We start from the raw sequence: 23,488 nt of genomic DNA on the forward strand, positions 1-23,488 counted from the left end.
AAAAAATAGAAGAAAAATCTTCACAGCCCCCAGCTAAAAAGTGAAAAAAGCAAGTGACAGACTTAGGATTCTATTCAGAACATAAGAAGACTACTTATAAATGAGCAATAAAAAAAAAAAATAATAAGCATCCTAATTAAAAATGGGCAAAAGAATTGAAAACATACTTCACAAAAGAAGATACGCAGATAACCAATAGCACATGAAAAGGTGCTGAGTATCATTAGTTACAGGGAAACACAAATTAAAACCCCAATGAGATACCACCTCATACCCATTAGAATTGGGCAAATAGAAACACCGAGGACGGATGAAGATGTGGACCAACCTGAACTCTCCTTTGTTGCTGGGACTAGCGTAAAACGGTACAACCAATTTGGAAAAGTCTTTGCAATTTCCAATAACGTTAACCATACATCGATTTTATGAGCCAGCAGTTCCACTCCTACGTTTATTCCCAAATGAAGTGAAAGTATATAGATACAAAAAAGTCTTATATTAGAATGTTTACTAGCAGCTTCATTCATAGTAGCCCCAGACTGGCAACAACCCAAATGTCCACCAACAGGAGAATAAACCAACTGTGGAATATTCATGCAAGAATATTGCTATTCACCAATAAAAAGGAATGAACTGACGGTACATGTAGCAACATGAATGAATCTCAAAAACAACACGTGGAAGGTAAGAAACCAGACACAAAAGAGCATTGACTATATTATTCCATCAATATGAGGTCTAATGACATGCAAATAATCTGATGATAATCAGAATGGTGGTTATCTCTGGGAGGGGCTGATTAGAAAGGGACACATGAGAGAGCATTCTGGATTAATACAAAGTTCTCAATCATGATTTGGAGACGTTGGCATGGGGTATACCTCTCTTAAAACTCATAGAATTGGGGCGCCTGGATGGCTCAGTCGGTTGAGCGTCCGACTTCAGCTCAGGTCACCATCTCACGGTTCGTGGGTTCCAGCCCCTAGTCGGGCTCTGTGCTGACAGCTCCGAGCCTGGAACCTGCTTCAGATTCTGTCTCCAGCTCTCTCTGCCCCTCCCCCACTCACGCTCTGCCTCCCCCACCCCCCCCCCCCCCGCCTCTCTCTCTCTCAAATATAAAAAATAAGCATTAAAAAAACTCATAGAATTTTATACTGCAGTGTGCATTTTACTATAAATTATATCTCAATAAATAACAATACGGAAGCACATTAAGAGATAACAGTCATTCATCAACATAAGCTTTTAACCTTATCAATTTTAAAAACTGAATAGAGAAGGAAGCAATGGTGTATATAGTCAAGTAGGAATTAGAAAGAATTCCTTCTAAATAAATGACTTCGGGGCGCCTGGGTGGCTCAGTGGGTTGAGCGTCCGACTTCAGCTCAGGTCACGATCTCGCGGTCCGTGAGTTCGAGCCCCGCGTCGGGCTTTGGGCTGATGGCTCGGAGCCTGGAGCCTGCTTCCGATTCTATGTCCCCCTCTCTCTCTGCCCCTCCCCCGTTCATGCTCTGTCTCTCTCTGTCTCAAAAATAAATAAATGTTAAAATAAATAAATAAATAAATAAATGACTTCAAAAGTTTATATTCATAAAAATCCAGAAATAAAAGTCCAGATGACACCAACTGAATTAATTAGAATGAGGTTTTGATACGAGTAACTGAGACTGAAGATAATAATGGCTTAATTTAAAAAAAAAAAAAAAAGAGTGTATTTCTCTGTTGCACAAAGAGCTGTGAGGGCAGAGCTACAAACTCCAAGGAGCCAAGTTCCTTCTAAATTCCTGTTCTGTGCCCTTAGCATTGTCCCTTGTGTCCCATATCACCCGCACAAGCTCCCGTCACCGTCACCGTGCACACACTCCAGCCAGGAGAGAGCAAAGAGATCTGAAGAAGGGGCTTGTCCTCCGTTTAAGGACATTTCCCACAAATCACACCCAAGACTTCTGTTTATATTTTATGGGCCAGGACTTAGTGCCACACGAGCTTAGGCACACAGAACTTAGTGTCTCCCTTAGTGGAAGGCTTGGAAACACAGGCTTTATTAAGGGATGAGAGGTGTCAGAGGAGAGTTATCAGTCTTTACCCCAGTCCCCTTCTTTATCCACCTAAATAGTCACCTGGCACTTTCTTCTCACATGCAAAATGCTCTAATCTCCTCCTAAAAGAAAGGAACCTCAAAGTTTCAAGAACAGGGAAGGAAATCTGGAGCAGGGAAGTGCTCTGCATCTCTGCATCAGAACAAAGAGCCACTCTTGGGACCACAGATGATGCGGGACGTGAGCCAGCAGAGACCCAGGAAGCACTCAACCTGTCCTCTCGCTGAGTCTCAGCCCGGCACTCTTCGCAGGCCAAGGGAACCTGGTGCTCAAGGCTCTACATAACTCCAGGGGAAGCAGCACAAACAGGCAGAAAATAAGGGTTGCAGACTGGGTGCAGTGCCCTGACCTTTCTCTCGCTTCCACTCTCTCTCACTTCCTCCTCCCTAGAAGCAACGGCCAGCAAATTCAACTACAAAGGTCCCTGCAGAGCTGCTGGTGGCCATGAGGGGCACAGCAGCAGGACCCAAGAGCTAGAACCATCTGTCAAACTCGAGTCGAGGGCCCCGCCCCCCCTAGGGTTTAAAAAGCATCATGTGGGCGCCTGGGTGGCTCAGTTGGCTGAGCATCCGACTTCAGCTCAGGTATTGATTTTGCAGTCCATGAGTTCCAACCCCACGTCGGGCTCTGTGCTGACAGCTCATAGCCTGGGGCCCGCTTCGCATTCTGTGTCCCCCTCTCTCTCTGCCTCTCCTGTTTTAAATTTTTTTTTAATGTTTATTTATTTTTGAGAGAGAGACATAGAATGCAAGCAGGGGAGGAGCAGAAAGGGAAACACAGAATCTGAAACAGGCTTCAGGCTCTGAGCTGTCAGCACAGAGCCCAATGTGGGGCTTGAACTCAAAAACTGCAAGATCATGACCTGAGCCGAAGTCGGACATTCAACCGACTGAGCCATCCAGGCACCCCTAAAGAAATGTTTTAAAGCAACATCAACACACTCCTAAGTTAAATGTGAGATAACTTCTCAGTGTCCCCCACAGCCCAGACCAGGAGACGTACAGAACACAAAAGCAACTCTTCAAACATTTATTCAGTTGACATCTAAGATTTCCACACTCAGTGCCTCCACACGACTTGGGGTGAGCCTGGATGTGGCCACTGGGTACTCAAGAAAGGGGGCCCCATCGCGGGGCTGCCCCAGCAGGATCCAGGTGGATCCGCACTGGGTAGGGGGGAACTTCGCCCAGTCCCAGACACCTGGGTCAGATGTGGAACCCCCAGGCCTCAGACCTCAGCAGGGCCGTGGTGACACCGCCTGCACAATCACCAAGCTCACTCTCAGGTGAAAGCCTGAGACCACAGCCAGGTTGAATGCTGTCTCACTGCTCACGAGGTCTCTTCTTTGGTAGAGGCTCTCCAAGGCGTCAGGGAAGCACCGGGCTCCAGCTGGCAGGTCGGCTGGCTCTCAGGCTGGGATGCCTGTACTCCCTCCTTCCCGGCAGGCAGAGCACAGCCAAGGTGTGGGTGTGGCCGAGGCAGGTGACTGGGGCATCAGGCTGGGACACTTTCAGGGCTCCGGGCTTACTGCCACTCTCTACTGGGTAGCTCTCTACAGGGTCAGTGGATCCCAACCAGCATTGGAGGAAAGGGCAATGAGGAGGAGGGGGAGGTTGGAGGACAGGCCTCAGGTGAGAGTCAAAAACAGGAGGGGAGTGGGCGGGGGTGATCACGGGGCCACGAGGATGCTCAGGGGCAGCACCAGGCACAGAAGTGGAATGAGGAACACCACTGGATACAAAGAGGCAGCCCGGTTTATCACTTCAACTATCCACTTAGAGTAGGCAGCAATGTCTGTATAAACTCCAGGCACATTTCCACGACCACAGCCTAAGCCCCAGCTCACGAGTCCCACCTGGACCCATGTGTCCTTAAATTTACAGACCAAAGGGCCCCCAGAGTCTCCCTGTAGAAAGAGAAAGAAACAAACAGGCATGGAAGGCCATCCAAGTCAGAGCAGGCTCACTGCCCTGCAAGGCACCAGGGGCTCAGGCCCATGGGGACCTTCCCCCAGGCACCCATCAGGCCCAGCTTTCTGCAAATATGAGAACTAAGAACTGAAAAGTTAATGGGCAGGGACACCTGGATGGCTCCATCGGTGGAGCATACAACTCTTGATCTTGGAGTTGTAAGTTCAAGCCCCATGCTGGGTGTAGAGATTACTTAAAATTAAAAACCTTTTTGAAAAAAATAGAAAAGTTAATGGGAAAACTTTAGTATCCTCAGGAGGATATTTTAACTGGTCACTGCCCAAACCACAGTGGCTGTGAAAACATTTGGAATATCACCTCTTCTTGGCAGCCCCCTCAATCCATCTATCTAGCTAACAGTTTCTCTAGGACTCCTAACCCATATAGCCAGCTGCCTCCATATTTGAAGATCCCCTCCCAGACATCCCGTATACCCCCACCTCACCCAGACCACCGCACGTCCTTCCCAGACCCACTCTGGTGGCCCCGCACCAACCAGCTCAGACAGAAACAGACAGCCCTCCTAACCTCTCCCGAGCCCCCTCCCTCAACGGCACTCAGTCACCCAGAGCTCATGATTCAATGTCGGACACACCTCCTTCACCCCCTCGTCCCCCCACATCCCACTCGGGACTCAGCACCATCGCCTAGATGATGGAAACAAACGTCTAGCCCACAGTCCTGCCCAGACGGCGTCTAGAAACTTGGACCAGCACCCCAGGCCACGCGTACTCTGACTCCAACCCCCTTCTCTGGCCACATTTGCCACCTCACTTGGTCCAGACCTGGAAAACGCTCCCTAAACGTGACACGTTCCCTGGGACCTCGGAGCTGCTCCACATGCTGATCCCTCTCCCTACAATGCTGTTCTCTTTCCAAGAAACCCAAACACTCATCCTCTAGGAGTCCTGCAAGCACCCACGGGGGAACCTGGAGCTGACATCTTTGGACCTCACCTCATCTGTATAATCGCTACGATGTCTATGCCGCGGGGTTATGATGTGGCTTCACAGAGCTACTGGGGGTCAATACCCACACTGGCTCACACCGTAAGTGCCACAGAGGAGGAACTCAATTAAAGGGACTTCTGGTATTAGTGTTACCTGCCCCAGCTTCCCCACACCGTGGCGGTGCCCCCAGGCCAGCAAGGGCTGCTCCCCTCTGAAGAAACAGGCCAGGCCAGCTCAGGGGAGTCACAAGGGAGGAGGAGGCCGTGCCACTTGCGAATGAGGAAACTGGGAGGGAACAACCTCGATACAGAGGTAGGAAAGGGTCCATGAACTTACCTGACACAAATCCTTTCCTGCACCTTTATAGCCACAGAGCATTCCTTCCAATACGACATCCCTAGTTGTTTTCATGGCTTTCTGAATCATCTCATTACATTTTTCATGGTGGATGATGTCTTGGTCGACCTCATGGAGAACAGAGGTAATAAGGTCGCCACCTACAAGTAAAGAAACTCAGCAGTGGGTGGTTGTGCGCAGGTGGACAGTAAGCCCCTAAACACCTAGAATCCCCTTTGTGAAAGGCAGGGCGGTGGGTATCGTCCCCATTAGACTCTGGAGGAAACTGAGGCCCAAAGTTGACACGGGGATTAAAAGGAGGTAAGAACTAAAACCAAGACAGGATAAAGAAGAACCGATCTGGACAGGAAGAGGCAAGGCCTTACCAGCCTGAGAAATGATCATCAGGCATCTGTTACCCTGAGTATCAGTGGTAATCGTGACAGGTATTCCGTGCAGCAGTAACGTATCTTTACTTTTGAGCAGGATCACAGACTCTCGAATGTGCCCCAGGGTTACCAGTCCAGACTCTTCCCAGAGATGGGGGCCCTATAGCCTCAGCAACAGCGACCTTCTGGCTCTGCCTGTACTCAAAAGGACGGGAAGCTCCCTAACCACCAAGATACTTTCAGAGAGGGACAGCTCTGGCTGGCAAACCACTCCTCACCTGCTGAGCAGAAAGCCACCCTGAATAGAATTCCATAGCATCTGGCTCAGTCCCCAGGGAACCTAAAAAAAAAAAAAACCCAAGCCAGCCAGGCATGGTCCCTCACGAATCTCCATAAAGAGATTTCACCCCTGTATTTCTTCTCCTGAGAGTAGCTCCAGTTCCCGGGACCGGTGCCTTTCCTAAATGGCTACCATGAAATATTTGTGTTGTAACAAAAGTCCTCAATCAGTGTCCTCAAGCCAATCAGGAACCATCACCCTGGCTGCTGCTAAACCGCTGTCCCCTCACCCCTCTGCCAGGCCGTCTGCTTCCCTGTCCCCCTCTTTAGCCTGTTTGCCTAATGCAGGGCTAAAGCTGTCTCCCTCTTCCTGAGTCGGCTTCCTGCCTCACAGTCTCACCATATTCTTCTTTTCTGCCCCAACCGGTCACCCAGCACGTGGTCCCAGCTTCCACCCGGAAAGTCTTCTGAGGGATGCATATAGGCTGGATGGTCATGGTGAAGTTTACAGGGTAGAGGAGCTGGAGAAGGGCAAGGTCCTTTTGAATGGTTCCAACTACTGAGAGCTGAGGGTGGACAACGATGTCTCGGACGGGGACCAACACACTTGTGATTTCTTTATAGACACTCCGATCTCCCATTTTCACATCATAGTGGAAACGGCTGTGGGAGAGAAGAAGATGTGCCCCCTCACAGAGACCCCAGGAAGCATCCCGTGTGCCTTTTCCACACATGGCAGATGTCTCCCAGTATGGTCCCAACCTCCCTCGCCACTCTCTCCACTGGCCCAACACCAGGAATCCCTCCTTACCGACTCTCAAAACTGGTCTGCTCATCCAAACGATTGGTTTTGTTCTCGGAATTAGTATTCCTGGTAACCACACTCCCGGCGCAGACCCCGCCCATTTTTAGTGGGTATGCTTTGGCTGGGTTGGGTTGGGCTTGGGTTCTGCCAACTCGCCAGGGCAACAGAACCTACTAGGTATTTGAGGAGAGCAGGACTGGCTTCAAAACTCTCAAGTCTCAGGGTGCCTGGGTGGGTCGGTCTGTTGAGCATCCGATTCTTGATTTTGGCTCAGGTCTTGATCCTAAGGGGGGTGGGATTGTCCCCCTCCCCCCTCCCCCCCCCCCCCCCCCCCCCCCCACTGCCCAGGGTTTTGCGCTGAGCGTTGAGTCTGCTTGGGATTCTCTCCCCACCCCCAACTGCCCCTCTCCCCCCTAGTGCACTCTTTCTAAAATAAAATTAAAAAAAACCCCAAAACCTCTCAAGTCTCCACTTGTCACTCCTCACCTTAAAATACAGTGGCCTGCAGTCAGTACCCACTGCTGTGTGATGAGGGAACCTCCGCACACGTGCTTGCCTCTGATCCTCACGCTCACCTGCCAGGGCCACTTCCCGTCTTCAGCCTCCTGTCCTCCCAAGATTTTCGCATTTACCTGGCCACACCCTGGGGTGAGAACAGCGCAGGAGGAAGAACCTCAGAGAAACAGGCCCTGCTCCCCAGGCTTCCCAGGAAAGGCCCAGGTGCCCCTTGGACACGTGAGAAGGCCACGGCCTCCTTGACTCCAGGACGGTGTTATGACGTCCCCAGGCCACGTACCCGCGAGGCCGAGTGGCATCCCGCTCAGACTCCACAAGCGGTGCTGCATTCCTCAGACCACACCCCGGGGGGGGGGGGGGGGGGAGGTGGAGGGACCCTGGCTCCCCCACACTCCCCAAGAGCGCTGGTTCCCACTCTGGTGCCTCAGCCACCTGCCCAGGGCCCCCAACGCCAAGTGTCACCTGGGATCAATCCCACCAACTGGGAGACTGGGACAGATTCTTGGGGCTCGGGGGGCGTAGCCGGTCCAGCAACCCTCCACACGGTGGCATCGGGGTCCTCGTGGCCGCCTCCCAAGGGCGAAGGGGAGAGTGGGGATGGCGCCAACCTGCCCCGCGCCCCACTGAGCTGCGGCTGGAGGAGCAGGAGCCAGAGTAGGAGGCCCGGGGAGCCGCCAGTGGGGGACGCCATGAGCCGGCTGGTACGGCGCCCCCTCGCGGCTCCCCTCGCGGAGGCAGGTGGACGGGTCTGCGCATGCGCGCGAGCGACGGAACAAGAGGCTCCCGGATTGGGGGCCCCACTGGCGTGCCAAACGTCGCGCACTGGGTTCCACCGGGGCCCTCTCTCCACTCCGTGACCTGCCTTTCAGAGCGCAAGTTAAAGCCTACTGTAGCTAGAGGAAGAGAACATAAAACAACTTCTACCCCTAAGGAAGGAGCCAGATCAGACTCTCTCACCTATGCCGGGAGAGAGTCAAGATCACTGAGAAGGCCTCATCTCTGAGAGCCAAGAATATAGCACCTGCCAGACAGTGAGGCGCTGAGCCAGAAAAACAAAGAATGTCCCACCTCCTCCCTCCCCTACTAGACTAGCAAGTGTCCAGGAACAAGTAACCGCAGTTTACTGCTAAAGGAGGGATAAAAGCGTGGAAAGACGCCCTCTTTGACACATGAGCACAGAGAAGACTGTCCCGAGTGTGGAACAGACACCGAGAAACAATCCAACGAATCAACCACCACTCTAAGCAAAAAATAACAGAAGAATTTCAAGCCTGGCACACACGGAGGGTAACCATACAACAAAACTGGGCATGACTGTCTCGATACTCTCTACTAAAGAAAAGACGTGACCATTTCTTTTTTTGCTTTTTAATATTTTTATTTATCTTTGAAGGAGAGAGACAGACAGAGCATGAGCGGGGGGAGGAGCAAAGAGAGAAGGAGACACAGAATCTGAAGCAGGCTGCAGGGTCTGAGCTGTCAGCACAGAGCCCGATGCGGGTCTCGAACTCATGAACCCTGAGATCATGACCTGAGCTGAAGTCGGTCACTTAACCAACCGAGCCACCAAGGTGCCCCAAGACATGACCATTTCTGAGAACAGTGTTTACTTAAGTCTCTGTTTGCCTACACAGAATGACTAGTTTTAACAAAAAATGATGAGACACTCAATGAAAAGAAAATTAACAACATGGTGTCAAGAGACAAAGCAACCAACAGAACTAGATGCAGATATGACGTGAGGTTTGGAACTATCACACAGGGAATCTTAAATACTCTGATGAACATATTTGAAGACTCTAATTCAGAAGTCAATAAATGTTTTCTATAAAGAGCCAGAGAGCAAATATTTTAGGATTTTGAGATACAACTGAGGATATTATGTAGGCTTTTATATAAAAAGAAGAAAATTTTTCCATAAAAATATAGTAATAATCGGGGCACCTGGGTGGCTCTCAGTCGGTTGAGGGTCCGACTTCGGCTCAGGTCATGATCTCACAGTTCATGGGCTCAGGTCATGATCTCACAGTTCATGAGTTTGAGCCCCATGTCAGGCTCTGTGCCGACAGCTCAGGGCCTGGAGCCTGCTTCGGATTCTGTGTCTCCCTCTCTCTCTGCTCCTCCCCTGCTCACACTCTGTCTCTCTCTCAAAAATAAATAAAGATTAAAAAATTTTTTTTAATTAAAAAAATATGTAGTAATAATAGTAATTGGGTATAATATTTTATCATACAAATCTACCAGTGAGAAGAATGGGATTATCTGGGGGGAGAATAACAATTTACCTAACTGGGTTTAAAATTAGTGTTCTCCAAAAATAAACTCAAAATGGATGAAAGACCTAAATGTGAGACAGGAAACCATCAAAACCCTAGAGGAGAAAGAAGGCAACAACCTCTTTGAGCTCAGCCACAGCAATTTCTTATTTGACACATCTCCAAAGGCAACAGAATTAAAAGCAAAAATGAACTATTGGGACCTCATTAAGATAAAAAGCTTCTGCACTGCAAAGGAAATAATCAACAAAACTAAAAGGCAACCAATGGAATGGGAAAAGATATTTGCAAATGACATATCAGATAAAGGGCTAGTATCCAAAATCCACAAAGAACTTAGCAAACTCAACACCCAAGAAACAAATAATCCAGTGAAGAAATGGGCAGAAGACATGAATAGACACTTTTCCAAAGAAGACATCCAGATGGCCAATAGACCCATGAAAAGATGTTCAACATCACTCTTCATCAGGGGAATACAAATCAAAGCCACATTGAGATACCACCTCACATGGATCAAAGTGGCTAAAATGAACAAATTAGGAAACTACAGAGCCTGGCAAGGATGTAGAGAAACGGGAACCCTTTTGCACCATTGGTGGGAATGCAAACTGGTGCAGCCACTCTGGAAAACAGTGTGGAGGTTCCCCGAAAAATTAAAAATAGAACTATCCTATGACCCAGAAACAGCACTACTAGGAATTTCCCCAAGGGATACAGGAGTGGTGATACATAGGGGCATGTGTACCCCAATGTTTATAGCAGTGCTTTCAACAATAGCCAAATTATGGAAACAGCCTAAATGCCCATTAACTGATGAATGGATAAAGAAGATGTGGTTTATATCTACAATGGGATACTACTTGGCAATGAGAAAGAATGAAATCATGCTGTTTGCAGGATCGTGGATGGAGCTGGAAGGTATTATGCTGAGTGAACTAAGTCGGTCAGAGAAGGACAGATATCATATGTTTTCACTCATATGTGGATCTTGAGGAACTTACCAGAAGACCATGGGGGAAGGGAAGGGGAAAAAATAGTTATAAACAGAGAGGGAAGGAGGCAAGCCACAAGAAACTCTTAAATACAGAGAACAAACTGAGGGTGGATGGCGGGGGGGGCAGGGATGGGAGATGGGCATTGAGGAGGGCACTTGTTGGGATGAGCACTGGTTATTGTATGCAAGCCAATTTAACAATATACTCATAAAATAACAAAATAAAAAAAACTAGTGTTCTCTATCATCAAAATCAATTGCATATTTCTGTTAATGGTGATCTATAATATTTTATGCATTTAATTTTTAAAATGGCTTTTCATGCAGCGTTGCCAAATGCTGATATTAATCCATGGACCTATAGCTTCAAGCATATTCTTCCCTTGGAAGGCTTTAATGAGCTATTTTAAGTTTTTCTCTTGATACTTGCCTTTCATCATGTCATTACATTGCAAATTAATCACTTCACTGGAGTTGAGGTGCAAGCCCCTCGACTTTACAGTTAAATGGGTTTGAAATATGTAAATTTCCTTTGCGGCACTTACGCAGAGGTCCAGAAACTGCTTCTGGAATGATAGCAGAGAGCTCAGAAAATATATTCACTGCAAATTTGTGTGGGCATGCATATCTTGCTTAGTTTAACTTTGAACAGCACAAGAACTGTATAAAGCAGCTTGACATAACTTCTGATGCAAAAAACATTAGCTATCGTCCAAATGATTTGACTATAGCATAGACAGCAATAGAAAACTAATACAGGAATGAGAAAGAATAGAGAGGATACTGTTATAAGGTCCTTGCACTTCCTGAAAAGCAAATAGTATTATTTGAAAGAAAAGGGCAATTAATGAAAGATATATACTGTAAACTCTAGGGAAATCAGGAAAAACAGTTACATAACTATCAATAAGACCAGAGCAAAGACAAAATAGAATCATAAAAAATACTCCATTAATTTAAAAGAAAGCAGGAACAGAGAAAAAGAGAAACGAGATGGTACAAATAGAAAGCAATTGGCATGATAGATTTTAATCCAACAATATCAACACTTACACTAAAGGCGAATGTTCTATTAAATGAATTAATGCTTCTTTTTTTTTTTTAACGTTTATTTATTTTTGAGACAGAGAGAGACAGAGCATGAACGGGGGAGGGGCAGAGAGAGAGGGAGACACAGAATCTGAAACAGGCTCCAGGCTCTGAGCTGTCAGCCCAGAGCCCGACGCGGGGCTCGAACTCACGGACCGCGAGATCGTGACCTGAGCCGAAGTCGGCCGCTTAACCGACTGAGCCACCCAGGCGCCCCAATGCTTCTTTTTTTTTTAAAGTAGGTTCCACACCCAGCATGGAGCCCAACATGGCACTTGAACTCACAACCCTGAGATCAAGACCTGAGCTGAGATCGAGAGTTGGACATTCAACCATCTGAGCCACCCAGGTGCCTCGAATGAAAGCTTCTATTATGTGAATTAAGACACTCAAACTGGGTTTTTTTTTAAAAAACACAGCTCAAATATATAAAAACACAGCTTGGGGCGCCTGGGTGGCTCAGTCAGTTAAGCGTCCGACTTCGGCTCAGGTCATGATCTCACCGTCCATGAGTTCGAGCCCCGCGTCGGGCTCTGGGCTGACAGCTCGGAGCCTGGAGCCTGCTTCAGATTCTGTGTCTCCCTCTCTCTCTGTCCCTCCCCCGTTCATGCTCTGTCTCTCTCTGTCTCAAAAATAAATAAACATTAAAAAGAAATTTTTTTTAAATAAAAACACAGCTTAAATATAAAAACAGGGAGGTTATAGGGAAAAGGATGGACTATGATATATGGTGCAAACACTGGCTAAACAAAGGAGTGGCTCTATTACCAACAGCCAAAGCCAACCTCAGAGCAAAGGATATTATCAGGGATAAGCAGAGACATTAATTACAGATGATAAACAAAATTCTAAATGCGTATGTACCTAAATACACCTAAACAACAGAGCTCAGAATTTACAGAACAAGGAGAAAAAGACAACCTAACCAAAATTAGAATCTGGAACTTCAACATGTCTTTCTAAAAAACTGATAGAACGAGTACACAGAGAACTAGTAAGCATACATAAGATCTGCAAAATACTATCAATGAGTTAGACCTAATGGACATTTATAGATATTCTATCCTAGCAACAGCAGGATACAATTTTTGCCCAGTATTTGTGAAACATACACCAAGACAGACTGCATTATGGGCCATTAAAGAAGTGGTCATAAATTTAAAGAACTGAGACTATACAAATTACATCATGCAGATACAGATCATAACAGAAATTAGAATAACAGAAAAATGTCTTGAAAGTTGGCAAATGTTTCGAGTTTTTTAAAACTTGGAGTTTGGACTTCCAGAATGGCTTCGTGAAGAATCTGGTTGATTCTCCCTCTAGAGAAAAAGCTACTTAACTGGTGAAAGTTATTTTTTAAAAACCATGATGTCAGGTGTCTGGAAAAATCCTATGGGCATACAAAACACCGAGAAATATTTATACGAGAAAATCCACAAAACTTGGTAAGAACAGCAGGAGCCTATGGCATTTGAGCCCTAACCAGCTCTCATCCCCCCTCCTTCGCTCCATTTTATGGAACTCTGCTATGAATAAGCGGCCAAGACAACGGGATCTCCTTCTCCCCCAGCTAAGATTTCACCTCAGAAGAAGGAGGTAGCTCGTGTCTCTCCTTCCCCAAAGTCCATTTGCAGAAGCCCTGTTCCAACAGGCATGCCCAGGAGGACTGGAGCTCCCTTTCCACACTTTGCTCCTACTCACAGGGCAGAAGGTCAACCCCAGGCACAGAAGGCTGAGAGCACGGGGGCTTCGGGTGCCCCATCCCAGCTCACTCACAGGACACAGGTTCCGCCTGGGGAAGGGCCAGTGAGAAGCCCCATGGATTCCATCTGTTTCCCAGCGCCCACTCACGGATCAGGAGTTTCACTCGAGGAGAAGCAGGCTGCCCCCCCCCATCCTCGGCTCTGGTGCAGCAGCAGCACAAACATTCTGCCCAGGGGGACAGGCAGGCTGCAAGGAGGGCACTGCAGCTCTGTCTGAAATAACTGAATTTATTTGGAACAGACGTAGAGAAATTCGTGCCTCAGGGAGTTGTTTAAAACAGAGAGATCTTCCTGATTAGCAAGTAAGAGAGGGTTGATAGCTCCATAACACGGGCAGCGACAAGTGAAATGGTAGACCGGCTGGAAGTTTAACAGAGAAAACTAGTTCAGAAAACTAGAAAGAAAACTAGAGAGAGCCAGAAAGACCATGCACACACCACTGTGCACAAACTATGTCTTCTAGGGAGTGAATGGACAAGGAACTCCCAAGCTACTAGTCCCTGGCTGAACATGTAGGGGAAAAGTAAATTCCCTAAGCTGTGAAAGCAGTCTCCAAGATAAACACACATATTCAACAGTCAATAGCGAAAATAAAACTGACTAAAGGGGTTTACACACGACCATTGACCAATGAGTGGCTTATGCTGATTCAGGAATCAACCCTAAAATAAGGAGGGGGGGGGGGTGCAGGAATCTGAGCGAGGATATCTCAGAGACTGCAAAATGGAAGGGAAATAGACTTCACAGAATTATCTTACCCAAGTCACTAAACAAATAAACAAATGACCAAACAAACGACATGACCATAAGTCCGGGGTGGGGCCGGGGGGCACAGAACCAGTGTCCAGATTCGCTACAATATATTACCTGCTGTCTGCCTTTCAGTGAAAAAATTGCAAGACCTGCAAAGAAACAAGAAATGCACAGGGGAAAAAGGCAGATAATAAAAATTGTCCTTAAGGGGACATCTCAATTGAGATGCAAGAAAGGATTCCACAAAATGTAACACCTTTTCGTGATAAAAACATTCAGTAAACTAGGAATAGAGAGAAATGTCCTAAATATGATAAAGGCCATATATGGAAAACCTACAGTGAACATCACACTCAGTGGTGGAAGATTAAAAGCTTTCGCCGAAGATCAAGAACAAAACAAGGATGCCAACTTTCACCACTTCTATTCAACGTAGTACTGAAAGGTCTAGCCTCAGCAATTAGGCAAGAAAAAGAAATAAAGGCACCCAAATTGGCAAGAAGTAAAATTATCTCTGTTCATAGATGGCATGATCTTACCATAAAGGTTTCACAAAAAAGAAGAACCTGTTAGCAATAATAAACAAATTCAGAAAAGTTGTAGGATACAAAATCAACCACAAATATCTATTCTCTAATGCATACACGAACAGTGAACAATCAAAAAGGAAAGTAAGAGGGGCGCCTGGGTGGCTCGGTTGGTTAAGCATCTGACTCTTGGTTTCTGCTCAGGTCATGATCTGATGGCTTTGTGGGTTGGAGCAACATGGAGCCTGCTTGGGATTCTCTCTCTCTCTCTCTCTCTCTCTCTCTCTCTCTCTCTCCTCTCTCTCTGACACTCCCCCACTCACACTCTGTCTCTCTCGAAATAAATAAACTTTTTTAAAAAATGAAATTAAGAAAACAATCCCAGGGGCGCCTGGGTGGCGCAGTCGGTTAAGCGTCCGACTTCAGCCAGGTCACGATCTCGCGGCCCGTGAGTTCGAGCCCCGCGTCAGGCTCTGGGCTGATGGCTCGGAGCCTGGAGCCTGTTTCCGATTCTGTGACTCCCTCTCTCTCTGCCCCTCCCCCGTTCATGCTCTGTCTCTCTCTGTCCCAAAAATAAATAAAAAACATTGAAAAAAAAAAAAAAAAAAGAAAACAATCCCATTTACAACAGCATCAAAAAGAATACAAATACTTAGGAATAAATAAATTTAAGCAAGGAGGTGAAACAACTGTACAATGATAACTATAAAACACTGCTTAAGGAAATTAGAGACTTTAAGTAAACAGAATGACATCCTCTATTCATGGACTGGAAGACTTAATGCAGTCTTGTTAAAATGATAATATTATCCAACGCAATCTGAAGATTCAATGGAATCCTTACCAAAATCTCAGTGACTTTTTTTTGCAGAAATAGGAAAGCCTATTCTAAAATTCATATGGAAACTTAAGAACCCCAAATAGCCAAAACAATCTTGAAAAAGAAATCCAGGTTGGAAGACACATTTTCTGACCCTGAGGATGGCAGAGCACAGAGGAGTGAAATATAGGTCCTGGCTGTACCCACCGAAGCCATCTGACATCTGGACTCCTGAGGAACAGCCATCTACTAGTCTCCTTTATACTCAGAGCCACATGACATCAGTGTTCTGTTCCCTATCACAAAGCCTCTTCTGATTGTCACAGACATTCTTTTGACTTCCCCTTCTGGAGTCTGTGTATGACCCTCCCGGTCCCCACATCCACATCCAGGTTCCATCTGGGGACAAAGCCTTCTGCCCCTACCCCGGGGGGGGGGGGCATCAAAGGTACATGATGGAGATACCTCTCATCAAGTCTCTTTTGAAAATTTAAATTCTCATTTTTATGAGGGGAAAGTAGGAAAGTGGGGAGAAGAAGAAAAAGCAGGGGAAGGAGGGAATTAAATGTGAAGAGTGGGGAAGGGAGGGGAGAGGAGGGAAGGTAAAAGGGGAAAGGAAGGAGGTGAGGAGAGCATAGGGAGGCAAGGAGAAGAGAAGTGGAAGGAGGGAAAGAAAGGAAGAAACTGAGTCATATGCAGGTAGGAAGATACAGAAGGCACTTGCCTTCCAAAACAAATCCAAATGAACCAACTGAAAAATTAATAAAACTATAAGAAAATAGACTAAGAGGGCTGGGAGAAAAGATCAATATACAAAGTCAATAACTTCTATCCTGCAGCAATCACAAATTAGAAAATATAATAGAAAACAAGCGATTCCACTAATGATAGCCACGCACATTTTTAAAAATACCTACGAAATGGGGTATCTGAGTGGCTCAGTTGTTAAGCAACTGACTTCAGCTCAGGTCATGATCTCATGGTTCATGAGTTCAAGCCCTGCATCGGGTGTTCACGAGAATTCTCTCCCTTTCCTTTCCTCTCTCTCTCTCTCTCTCTCTCTCTCTCTCTCTCTCTCTCTCTCTCTCTCTCCCCCTCACTCACTTGTATCCTCTCTCTCTAAAAAAATAATAATAAACAAACAAACAAACCTAGGAACTGACATTACACCATTAGCCCAGGACCCTCTGACCCTTTCCAATCCCTCCCCTCCTCACTAAAGGGGCTCTAGCCTCACTGGCCTCCTTGATGGGCCTCATGACCTCCTGCCTCCTGGCCTTTGTACTGGCTGCTCCCTCTGTCCCCAGATATCCAGAGAGTTCATTTCCTCACCTCCTAGGTCTATACAAGGGTTGGCAAACTTTTTCTGTAAAGGGCCAGATACTAAATATCTTAGGCCCTGTGGGCCAAGAGACAAAATCAAGATTATACACATACTTAAATAGAACAGAGAAAACAAACTTCCACAAAATATTTATTGATGAAATTCAAAATATAATCACAACTGGGGTGCCTGGGTGGCTCAGTCGGTTAAGTGTCCAACTTCGGCTCAGGTCATGACCTCACAGTTCGTGGGTTCAAGCCCCATGTCAGGCTCTGTGCTGACAGCTCAGAGCCTGGAACCTGCTTCAGATTCTGTGTCTCCCTCTCTGTCCTTCCCCCACTCATGCTCTGTCTCTCTCTCTCTCTCTCAAAAATAAATAAGCATTAAAAAAAAATATGTATATATATATATATAAAATAAATAAAATTTAAAAAATAAAAAATTTTTAAAAATTAAAAAAATATATATACACATATATATATAATCACCACTGAGTACTATTTTTTTGTCTTTATTTTTTGGTAATACAGGTTTACAAAGGAGAAAGAATGGAGTTCTTTTAAGGGGATACCATCTGTGTTAAGTGTTCCGGATCGTGGAATTGACTGCAAATGCTCTTCTGTAAGAACCACTCTCAGCTCAGAGGTGGCAGGCCAGATATGGTCTGTACTCAAATGTCACCTCCCCGATGAGGCTCTCCCAGGATACCCTCTCAAAAGCTGTGCCCTCCACCCAGTCTTCCCCCCTTATCCTTTGATGATCTATGCTGCACTGTGTATTTTACTCACGTATACATCAACCGCCCTCCCCTTTCACGTCTAAACGTTCCGCCTGCAGGTTCGTCTTGCCACTGCTATAGTCCCAGCCCCTGGGACACGTCTGGCACCTGGTAGGCACTTGATACACGTCTGAATGAAAACACAGAATCCTAGCGCAAGAACGTAGATAACTCTCAAGTGCTTAGAGAAGTGCCTGGCTTGTGCTGTGCTCAAGAAGTATTAGTCACCGTTATTGTCACTTGCAGGAGGGGCCCAAGCATCTGGATGGTGCAGGCCCCAGAGCCGACAAACCAAATTTCTAGCCACCAGCCACCGCCATGTCCTGCCTACCTGCCTGCGGCATCTCCTCTCTCTGTCTCCCTGCTCCCTCTGCGGCCCCTAGTCCCTGTCCCTCCACTGGATCCTGCGTCCCCCTCTGGCTCTCTCGGTCTTTGTCCCTCGTTTACGGAGGGGACTTCAGGACCAGCTCCCAGGGCTCCTCGCCCCTCAGGCAGAGGCCCCACTCACTACGCAGATGCCTTAGCTCCACTCTCCTCCATTCTGTCCCCCACCCCACCCCCTCAGTGCCTAAAGATTCTGGCCCCCATGTCTCCACGTGACTCGGTGCACCTCTCTGCTGACCCTTCACTGAGCACTGTGACTCTGCCAGGACACCTGACTTGTCCCTATCTACCCCAGGCTGCCAATTCCCCAGGCCCTACCCCTGCCTCGGCCACCCTGCTCCAAGAAGCTCAGGCCTGATCCCTGCCCCCCAGCTTCTGAGAGCCCCTCCCCCTGCCCTCGGGAAATTTCTCGTTGCTGGGGTACATCCGCTCTCCCTCGCCGGTCCCCTCTCTAATCCCACAACAGCCCCGTCCTACAAGAGAGGAAATGCCAGGTGAGGGGTCGAGCACTTTGCCACACAAGGAGGCAGGGGTGAAGCAGGACCCTGGGCAGGGCTGGAAAGGGCTTCTGGCAGTACAACAGACAGAAAGCGACGGCAGACAGAAAGATGGACAGATTTTTGGGTGAGCGGCAGCAGAGCTGGGACTAGAAGCCGGAGCCCCTCCTCCCCGCCCGACTTCTCCGCAAGACCAGGCGTCAGGGGCTCACCCGGGAGCCGGCTCCCGCCCCCTGGCCCAGCGCCAGCCGTCATCCCCGTGAGGTCAGCCACCGGCCCGCGATTTCGGGGAAATACCAGCTCCTTATTAAAACCAGGCGGTGGTCAGGCCCCTGCTGCTTTCCCAGTAGAAACTAGGGTGTTTGTTCCGAGAGCGACGAGAGTGGGCAGGGCCTGGCCAGCGCCGCGGGCGGGAGGCGGGAGCCGCAGCACCTACCTGGCCGGGGGTCCGGGCGTCCCGGGGAGCCGGGCAGGGGGAGGGGGCGCACCCCGAGGTGTGGGCCGGGGCCGCGGTGGGGGGCGGGGGAAGCACACAGCACAGGAAAGCGGGGCCGACCGGGGAGGAGGGGCGTGGGCTGGTGGCCGGGAAAGCACGCGGGAGCCGGCGGGACAGCCCCCCCCCACCCCCACCCGCGGCGGCTCCGACCGCGGGCGGGGGGCCTGAGGCCCTCCCCTTCCGGGCGGGCGGTGCGCCCCGAGCCGCCCGCCGCTCCCTGCAGGGGGCGCCCGAGGGCCGCGCTCCCGGCCGGGCCGCCGGCATCTGGAGCGAGTTAGGCCGGGGAGGCCGGCGGGCGGCGGCGTGAGCTCATCCCGGCCCGCCCGCTGCGGTCCCGGCGCTGGAAGCGAACGGAACAGAAGCGCCGCGCCGCGGGCCGATCGGGGCAGCGCGGCGGGAGCGCGACTCCGCCCGGAATGTGGGTGCGAGTGGAGAGGCGGTGTTGTGTGTGTCGCTGGCGCGCCGCCGAGGGAGGGCTGAGTCCCGGGAGCCGGCCGCCAGCGTGTGTCGCTGTATGTCACCGCGTGTCGTGGCTTGTGAGGGTGTGTGTGTGTTCCCGTGGGGCAAACACCGCGTGTGACAAGTTACGCGCATCCCAGCACACAGTCTTCATTCTACCAAGTGCAGAGAGGGGAGAGGGCCGGCTGGACCGCACAAAGCTGGGTCTCCTGGCTCCCTGCCACTGATCCCCTTCTCCGTGTGTGTGTGTGTGTGTGTGTGTGTGTGTGTGCGCGCGCGCGCGCGCGCACGCAGAACAACGAGCCCGCCCACCGTGCCCCACAGTGCCGGCGTCCACCTCCCCTCTGCCCACACACAAACTTACCCTTCCCGGTCACTGCCCCAGGCCCCCACCCCTGCATCCTCAGGCCCTCTCCTCCTTCAGGAGAGGAGAGACCACTTCACACCCACTTCACACCGGGGTCACGGTCACGGCTAACAGTGACACACAGAGACCACACGAGGAGACCTTCGTATAAGAAACTCCTTCTTGTTAGCAGGGCTCCCAAGTGGGAGAACCCACAGGCAGGTTGCAAGGTAGTTAGCAGCCTAGAGAGGTCCCTTGGGGAAATGCGCTCATCCCTGCCAGCCGGGGGAGGGGGGAGCAGGAGAGGCTGGAGGTCACTGAACCCTGCAATGGGCCCTGGGGTTACTGCACAGGGTCTGAAGGGCCTCCAAGGCCCCAGCACCCCCAGGGCCAGGAGCCAGGGTGGGGAACATGGCATTGTGGCCATCCCCAGACACAGAGTGGGGAGCTGGAGCTAGAGGAGATGTCTCTGAGCATCCAGGGCTCCCCTGACCCATCAGGCTGGTCCCGGCCTTTGACCCTCACCTAAAGGATCAGCTGTGCCAGCTTTGGGTATCTGTAGCCCCAGCTGTGCTAGAGACCTTAGGGGGGTAGCCCTGGCCACCCAGCACCTACCAGCCTTCCTCGCGGGGCTTGCAGCATTGTTATGCTCCCATCCTCCTCCCTTCACCCCACAGCTGGGCAGTGGCTCTGAGACAAGGACCCTGCCTGCAAGATGGGGCACAGGAGTCTGTCCCCCTTCCTCACCAGCTGTTGCTCCTGGGGCCCAAAGTACACGTTTGCAAAGGGTTGGCCAAGAGCTCCAGGCCTCTGAGTCACCTCCGGGCCTCCACCTGTGAGACGAAAGGATGCCCTGACCTGGCTACGCCTCCACGCAGAGTGTAAACTCTAAAAGGACAGGCATCTACTATAGCCAAAGGGGTCCTCAGCTCCCAGGACACAGGCTCAGCTCTCAAGACACTGGGGCAAGCTGGGTGAGTGTTTTTTTTTGTTGTTGGTGTTGTTGTTTTTAACTGGAATGACTCTGGTTTGTATAACCAGAGCTTCCAAATTACTTAGCAAAACATGTTTGCTTTTTAATTAACATGTGCTTGCAAACAATGGTTTTAATTAAAGTGGGTGGGGGGAGGGAAGGGACGTGGGGGAGAATATTTCAAGGAGCTCCAAGTCCTGGGCCAGACTTCTTAAAAATAAAGTGGCAGCTTTGCCCCAAGCCAGCAGAAGCTGGGAGGCCAGGCTCTTTGGGAAGCTCCAAGAACACCCCTACCTGCCTCCACCCCTCTCCAGCTCCTTTGTTGAGAATTCACCGTATTGCTGATGGTTAAGTTGCTCACGTACCTACTGTTCCCTGGGCCCCCTGGGAAGGGGTGGTCTTTTAGAAGGCCATTTTGCAGGTAGATGGAGCGGGGTCCACCAGATAAGAAAGAGGGGACAGCATGAGTGGAGACGTGAGAGTGTGGGCTTTGTTGGGGGAATATTAAGTTCACTGGGGAGGGAGAGAGCAGAGGTGGGGGAAGGTGACCTGTGAAAAAGCCAGATTCCCCAGACTGGTGGACTGAAAGGGTAGTGCTGGACTGGGAGGCACTGATGTCCAAGTCCCAAGGAGAGGTGAGCTGGGGCCAGGGTGGAAGGCTGCTTTGGGCAGAGGGATTGGTGGAGGAAGGGGAGGGACTGTGGAGACTAGAAGTCAGGAGGTGGCCTGGAATCAGGGGCCTGGGGCTTGCTGGTCAGAGGCGGCTGCTGCAGGTTTGGTGGGATCCAGCAGGGGGCAGCGTGGGCCCCCTCATCCTGGACTCAGGATGCACCCAATCAGTGCTCTGTTCAGGAAGAGTGAGAATGAAGAAAGAGATGGTCCCTCCAAGTCAGCTACACTTTCTCCCTTTTCTGACTTTTAGAGCCAATACTGGAGTGCAGCCCAGGGTCAGAGGTCAGCACCGGGATGGGACAGTGCCCCCACCCCCTCTCACATGCAGACAAAGGGAGATTGAGAGGAAGGTTTTGGGGAATAAGGGCACCCACCGCCAAGGCTCGGGTCAGGTGGCCCCTGGCTCCAGATCCCGGGGGCCCCACCAGGACCCTGTTTCTCATTAGGGGCCCTCTAGCCTCCCCCAGCCTGCGCCCCCACATGAAACGTGCCTCCCTGTACTTAATTCATTACGCCAGGCAGGGTGGGAGGCCCAGCGGGTGGGGGTTATTTTTTTCCCCTGAGCTCAGACATTCCTCGCTTTATTATTCTCCACATTTCAAAGCAGCTGTCGCCTCCCGCCGCCCCCCACCGCCCCCAGCCTGAAGCTCAGAGTCCAGAAGGGGCCTCTCCAGGGTTCAGAACGGCAGAGGCTTCCACACCTCCAGCCCAGCACAGGAGAGAGACTGAGGCTCGGAGCTAGAGCTCCAGGACAACCTGCAGGGACCTCCCCCCACAGTCTGCACCTGAACTTACCTCCCCCCAAGCTTGGATCCCCGCTGCCCTGTCACCCTCGTGTAACACTGTCTTCCCTGTCTCTATTCACCCTCTCTGGGCTACCTTCCACACTGGTGACCTCAGAAGCCCCCTCTACAATGCAGAGCCGGCCCTGGCGTCTCCTGCCTGGAGGAGGTGCTAGAACAGCCCTCAGGGGCCCCGCCCTGCTCAGGGCATTAACAAACCGAACTCTGGCTGGGTCAGCAACCTTACAGAGGGCAAGGCCCATCCTGGATCAAGGGATCAGCCCAGAGGACGGCAGGGCTGGGGTCAGCCTAGAGAGTCACCTAGAGGCCAGGCCGGGGAGCAACAGTTCTAAGGACGCAGTTTTGGGGAACTAGGGAGGCCCTGGACAAACTGTTGCCCCACATCAGGAAGCTGCCCACTCAGCAGAGACGCCTCAACAGGGGGTGAGTTTCCTGTTGCTGGGGGTGTTCAAGCACACAGCAGCTCATCAGACTCGCCCTGGAAGAAAAGAGGTTGGCCCAGGTGTCTGAGGCCCCTTCCTGCCCAACTTTGAGGTCGGAACCCAAGGCCGACAGGGAAGGCACCCATTCCAGATGAATGGAATTAGAGGTCCCTCCTCACTCGCTCTGGGATGGCAAGACGGGTCTGGAAGCATAGGCCGAGCTATAAGGACAGGACACTTGGGAGCGGGGCCAAGACCAGAACAGGACCTGGCAAAGGCATTTTCCTTGTCACCTCACCACAGTGTCCTGGCGCCTGGGGGAGAGCTGGGAGCACAAGCAGGTGATGGTTGTGTCCCGATGAGTTAAATTGGGTCTGACCCAGGCCCTGGTCCCCGAGCTTGCAGGCTTCAGGGCCTCCACCTAAAAGAGGGACTGTGACCTCAGGGGAAACTGAGGCAGGAGCCTAGGCGGGGCAGGCAACCCTGGGGGTGCTGAGGACTGAGTGTGGAAGCCACTCTTTTTTCTGTTTTAATGTTTATTTATTTTTGAGAGAGAGAGCACGGAGAGAAGGAGACAGGGGATCTGAAGCAGGCTCCTCAATGATGACAGAGAGCCCGATGCGGGTCTCAAACCCACAAACCGCGGGATCATGACCTGAGCCGAAGTCGGACGCTCAACCGACTGAGCCCCCCAGGCGCCCCTGGAGGCCACCCCTGATACCGTCTCGCCGCTGCTGACCCGAGAGCCAGGCATGTCCACCC

At 50.3% G+C, this 23,488-nt stretch overlaps 1 protein-coding gene across 2 annotated transcripts; it reads right to left on the reverse strand.

The window, feature by feature from the left end:
- Positions 1–3,114: 3,114 nt before the first annotated feature.
- LOC122214269 (putative serine protease 42) lies at positions 3,115–8,115 on the reverse strand. Of its 2 annotated transcripts, none has more exons than XM_042929117.1 (5): positions 7,953–8,115; positions 7,315–7,471; positions 6,424–6,686; positions 5,356–5,516; positions 3,115–4,005 (listed from the first exon to the last, which is right to left on the reverse strand). In XM_042929117.1, the coding sequence occupies exons 1-5, from the start codon at positions 8,098–8,100 to the stop codon at positions 3,769–3,771; spliced, it is 966 nt and encodes a 321-aa protein (XP_042785051.1). In that variant the 5' UTR covers positions 8,101–8,115; the 3' UTR covers positions 3,115–3,768. The 2 variants fall into 2 exon arrangements, with proteins under 2 accessions (XP_042785051.1, XP_042785050.1); XM_042929116.1 differs by having other exon boundaries at positions 7,807–8,103.
- Between the last annotated feature and the right edge of the window lie 15,373 nt (positions 8,116–23,488).

Source organism: Panthera leo, chromosome A2 (genome assembly GCF_018350215.1).
Source record: "Panthera leo isolate Ple1 chromosome A2, P.leo_Ple1_pat1.1, whole genome shotgun sequence".
Lineage (NCBI taxonomy): Eukaryota > Metazoa > Chordata > Mammalia > Carnivora > Felidae > Panthera > Panthera leo.

Excerpts from the sequence above, each read along its gene's own strand:
- LOC122214269 (XM_042929116.1), bottom strand. The coding sequence starts at position 8,035 with ATGGCGTCCCCCACTGGCGGCTCCCCGGGCCTCCTACTCTGGCTCCTG. Across the intron at positions 6,687-7,314 it reads GCAGGCCACTGTATTTTAAG|CCGTTTCCACTATGATGTGA; the intron begins GTGAGGAGTGAC and ends TCTCTCCCACAG. Across the intron at positions 4,006-5,355 it reads CAGGAAAGGATTTGTGTCAG|GGAGACTCTGGGGGCCCTTT; the intron begins GTAAGTTCATGG and ends CTCTTTCTACAG.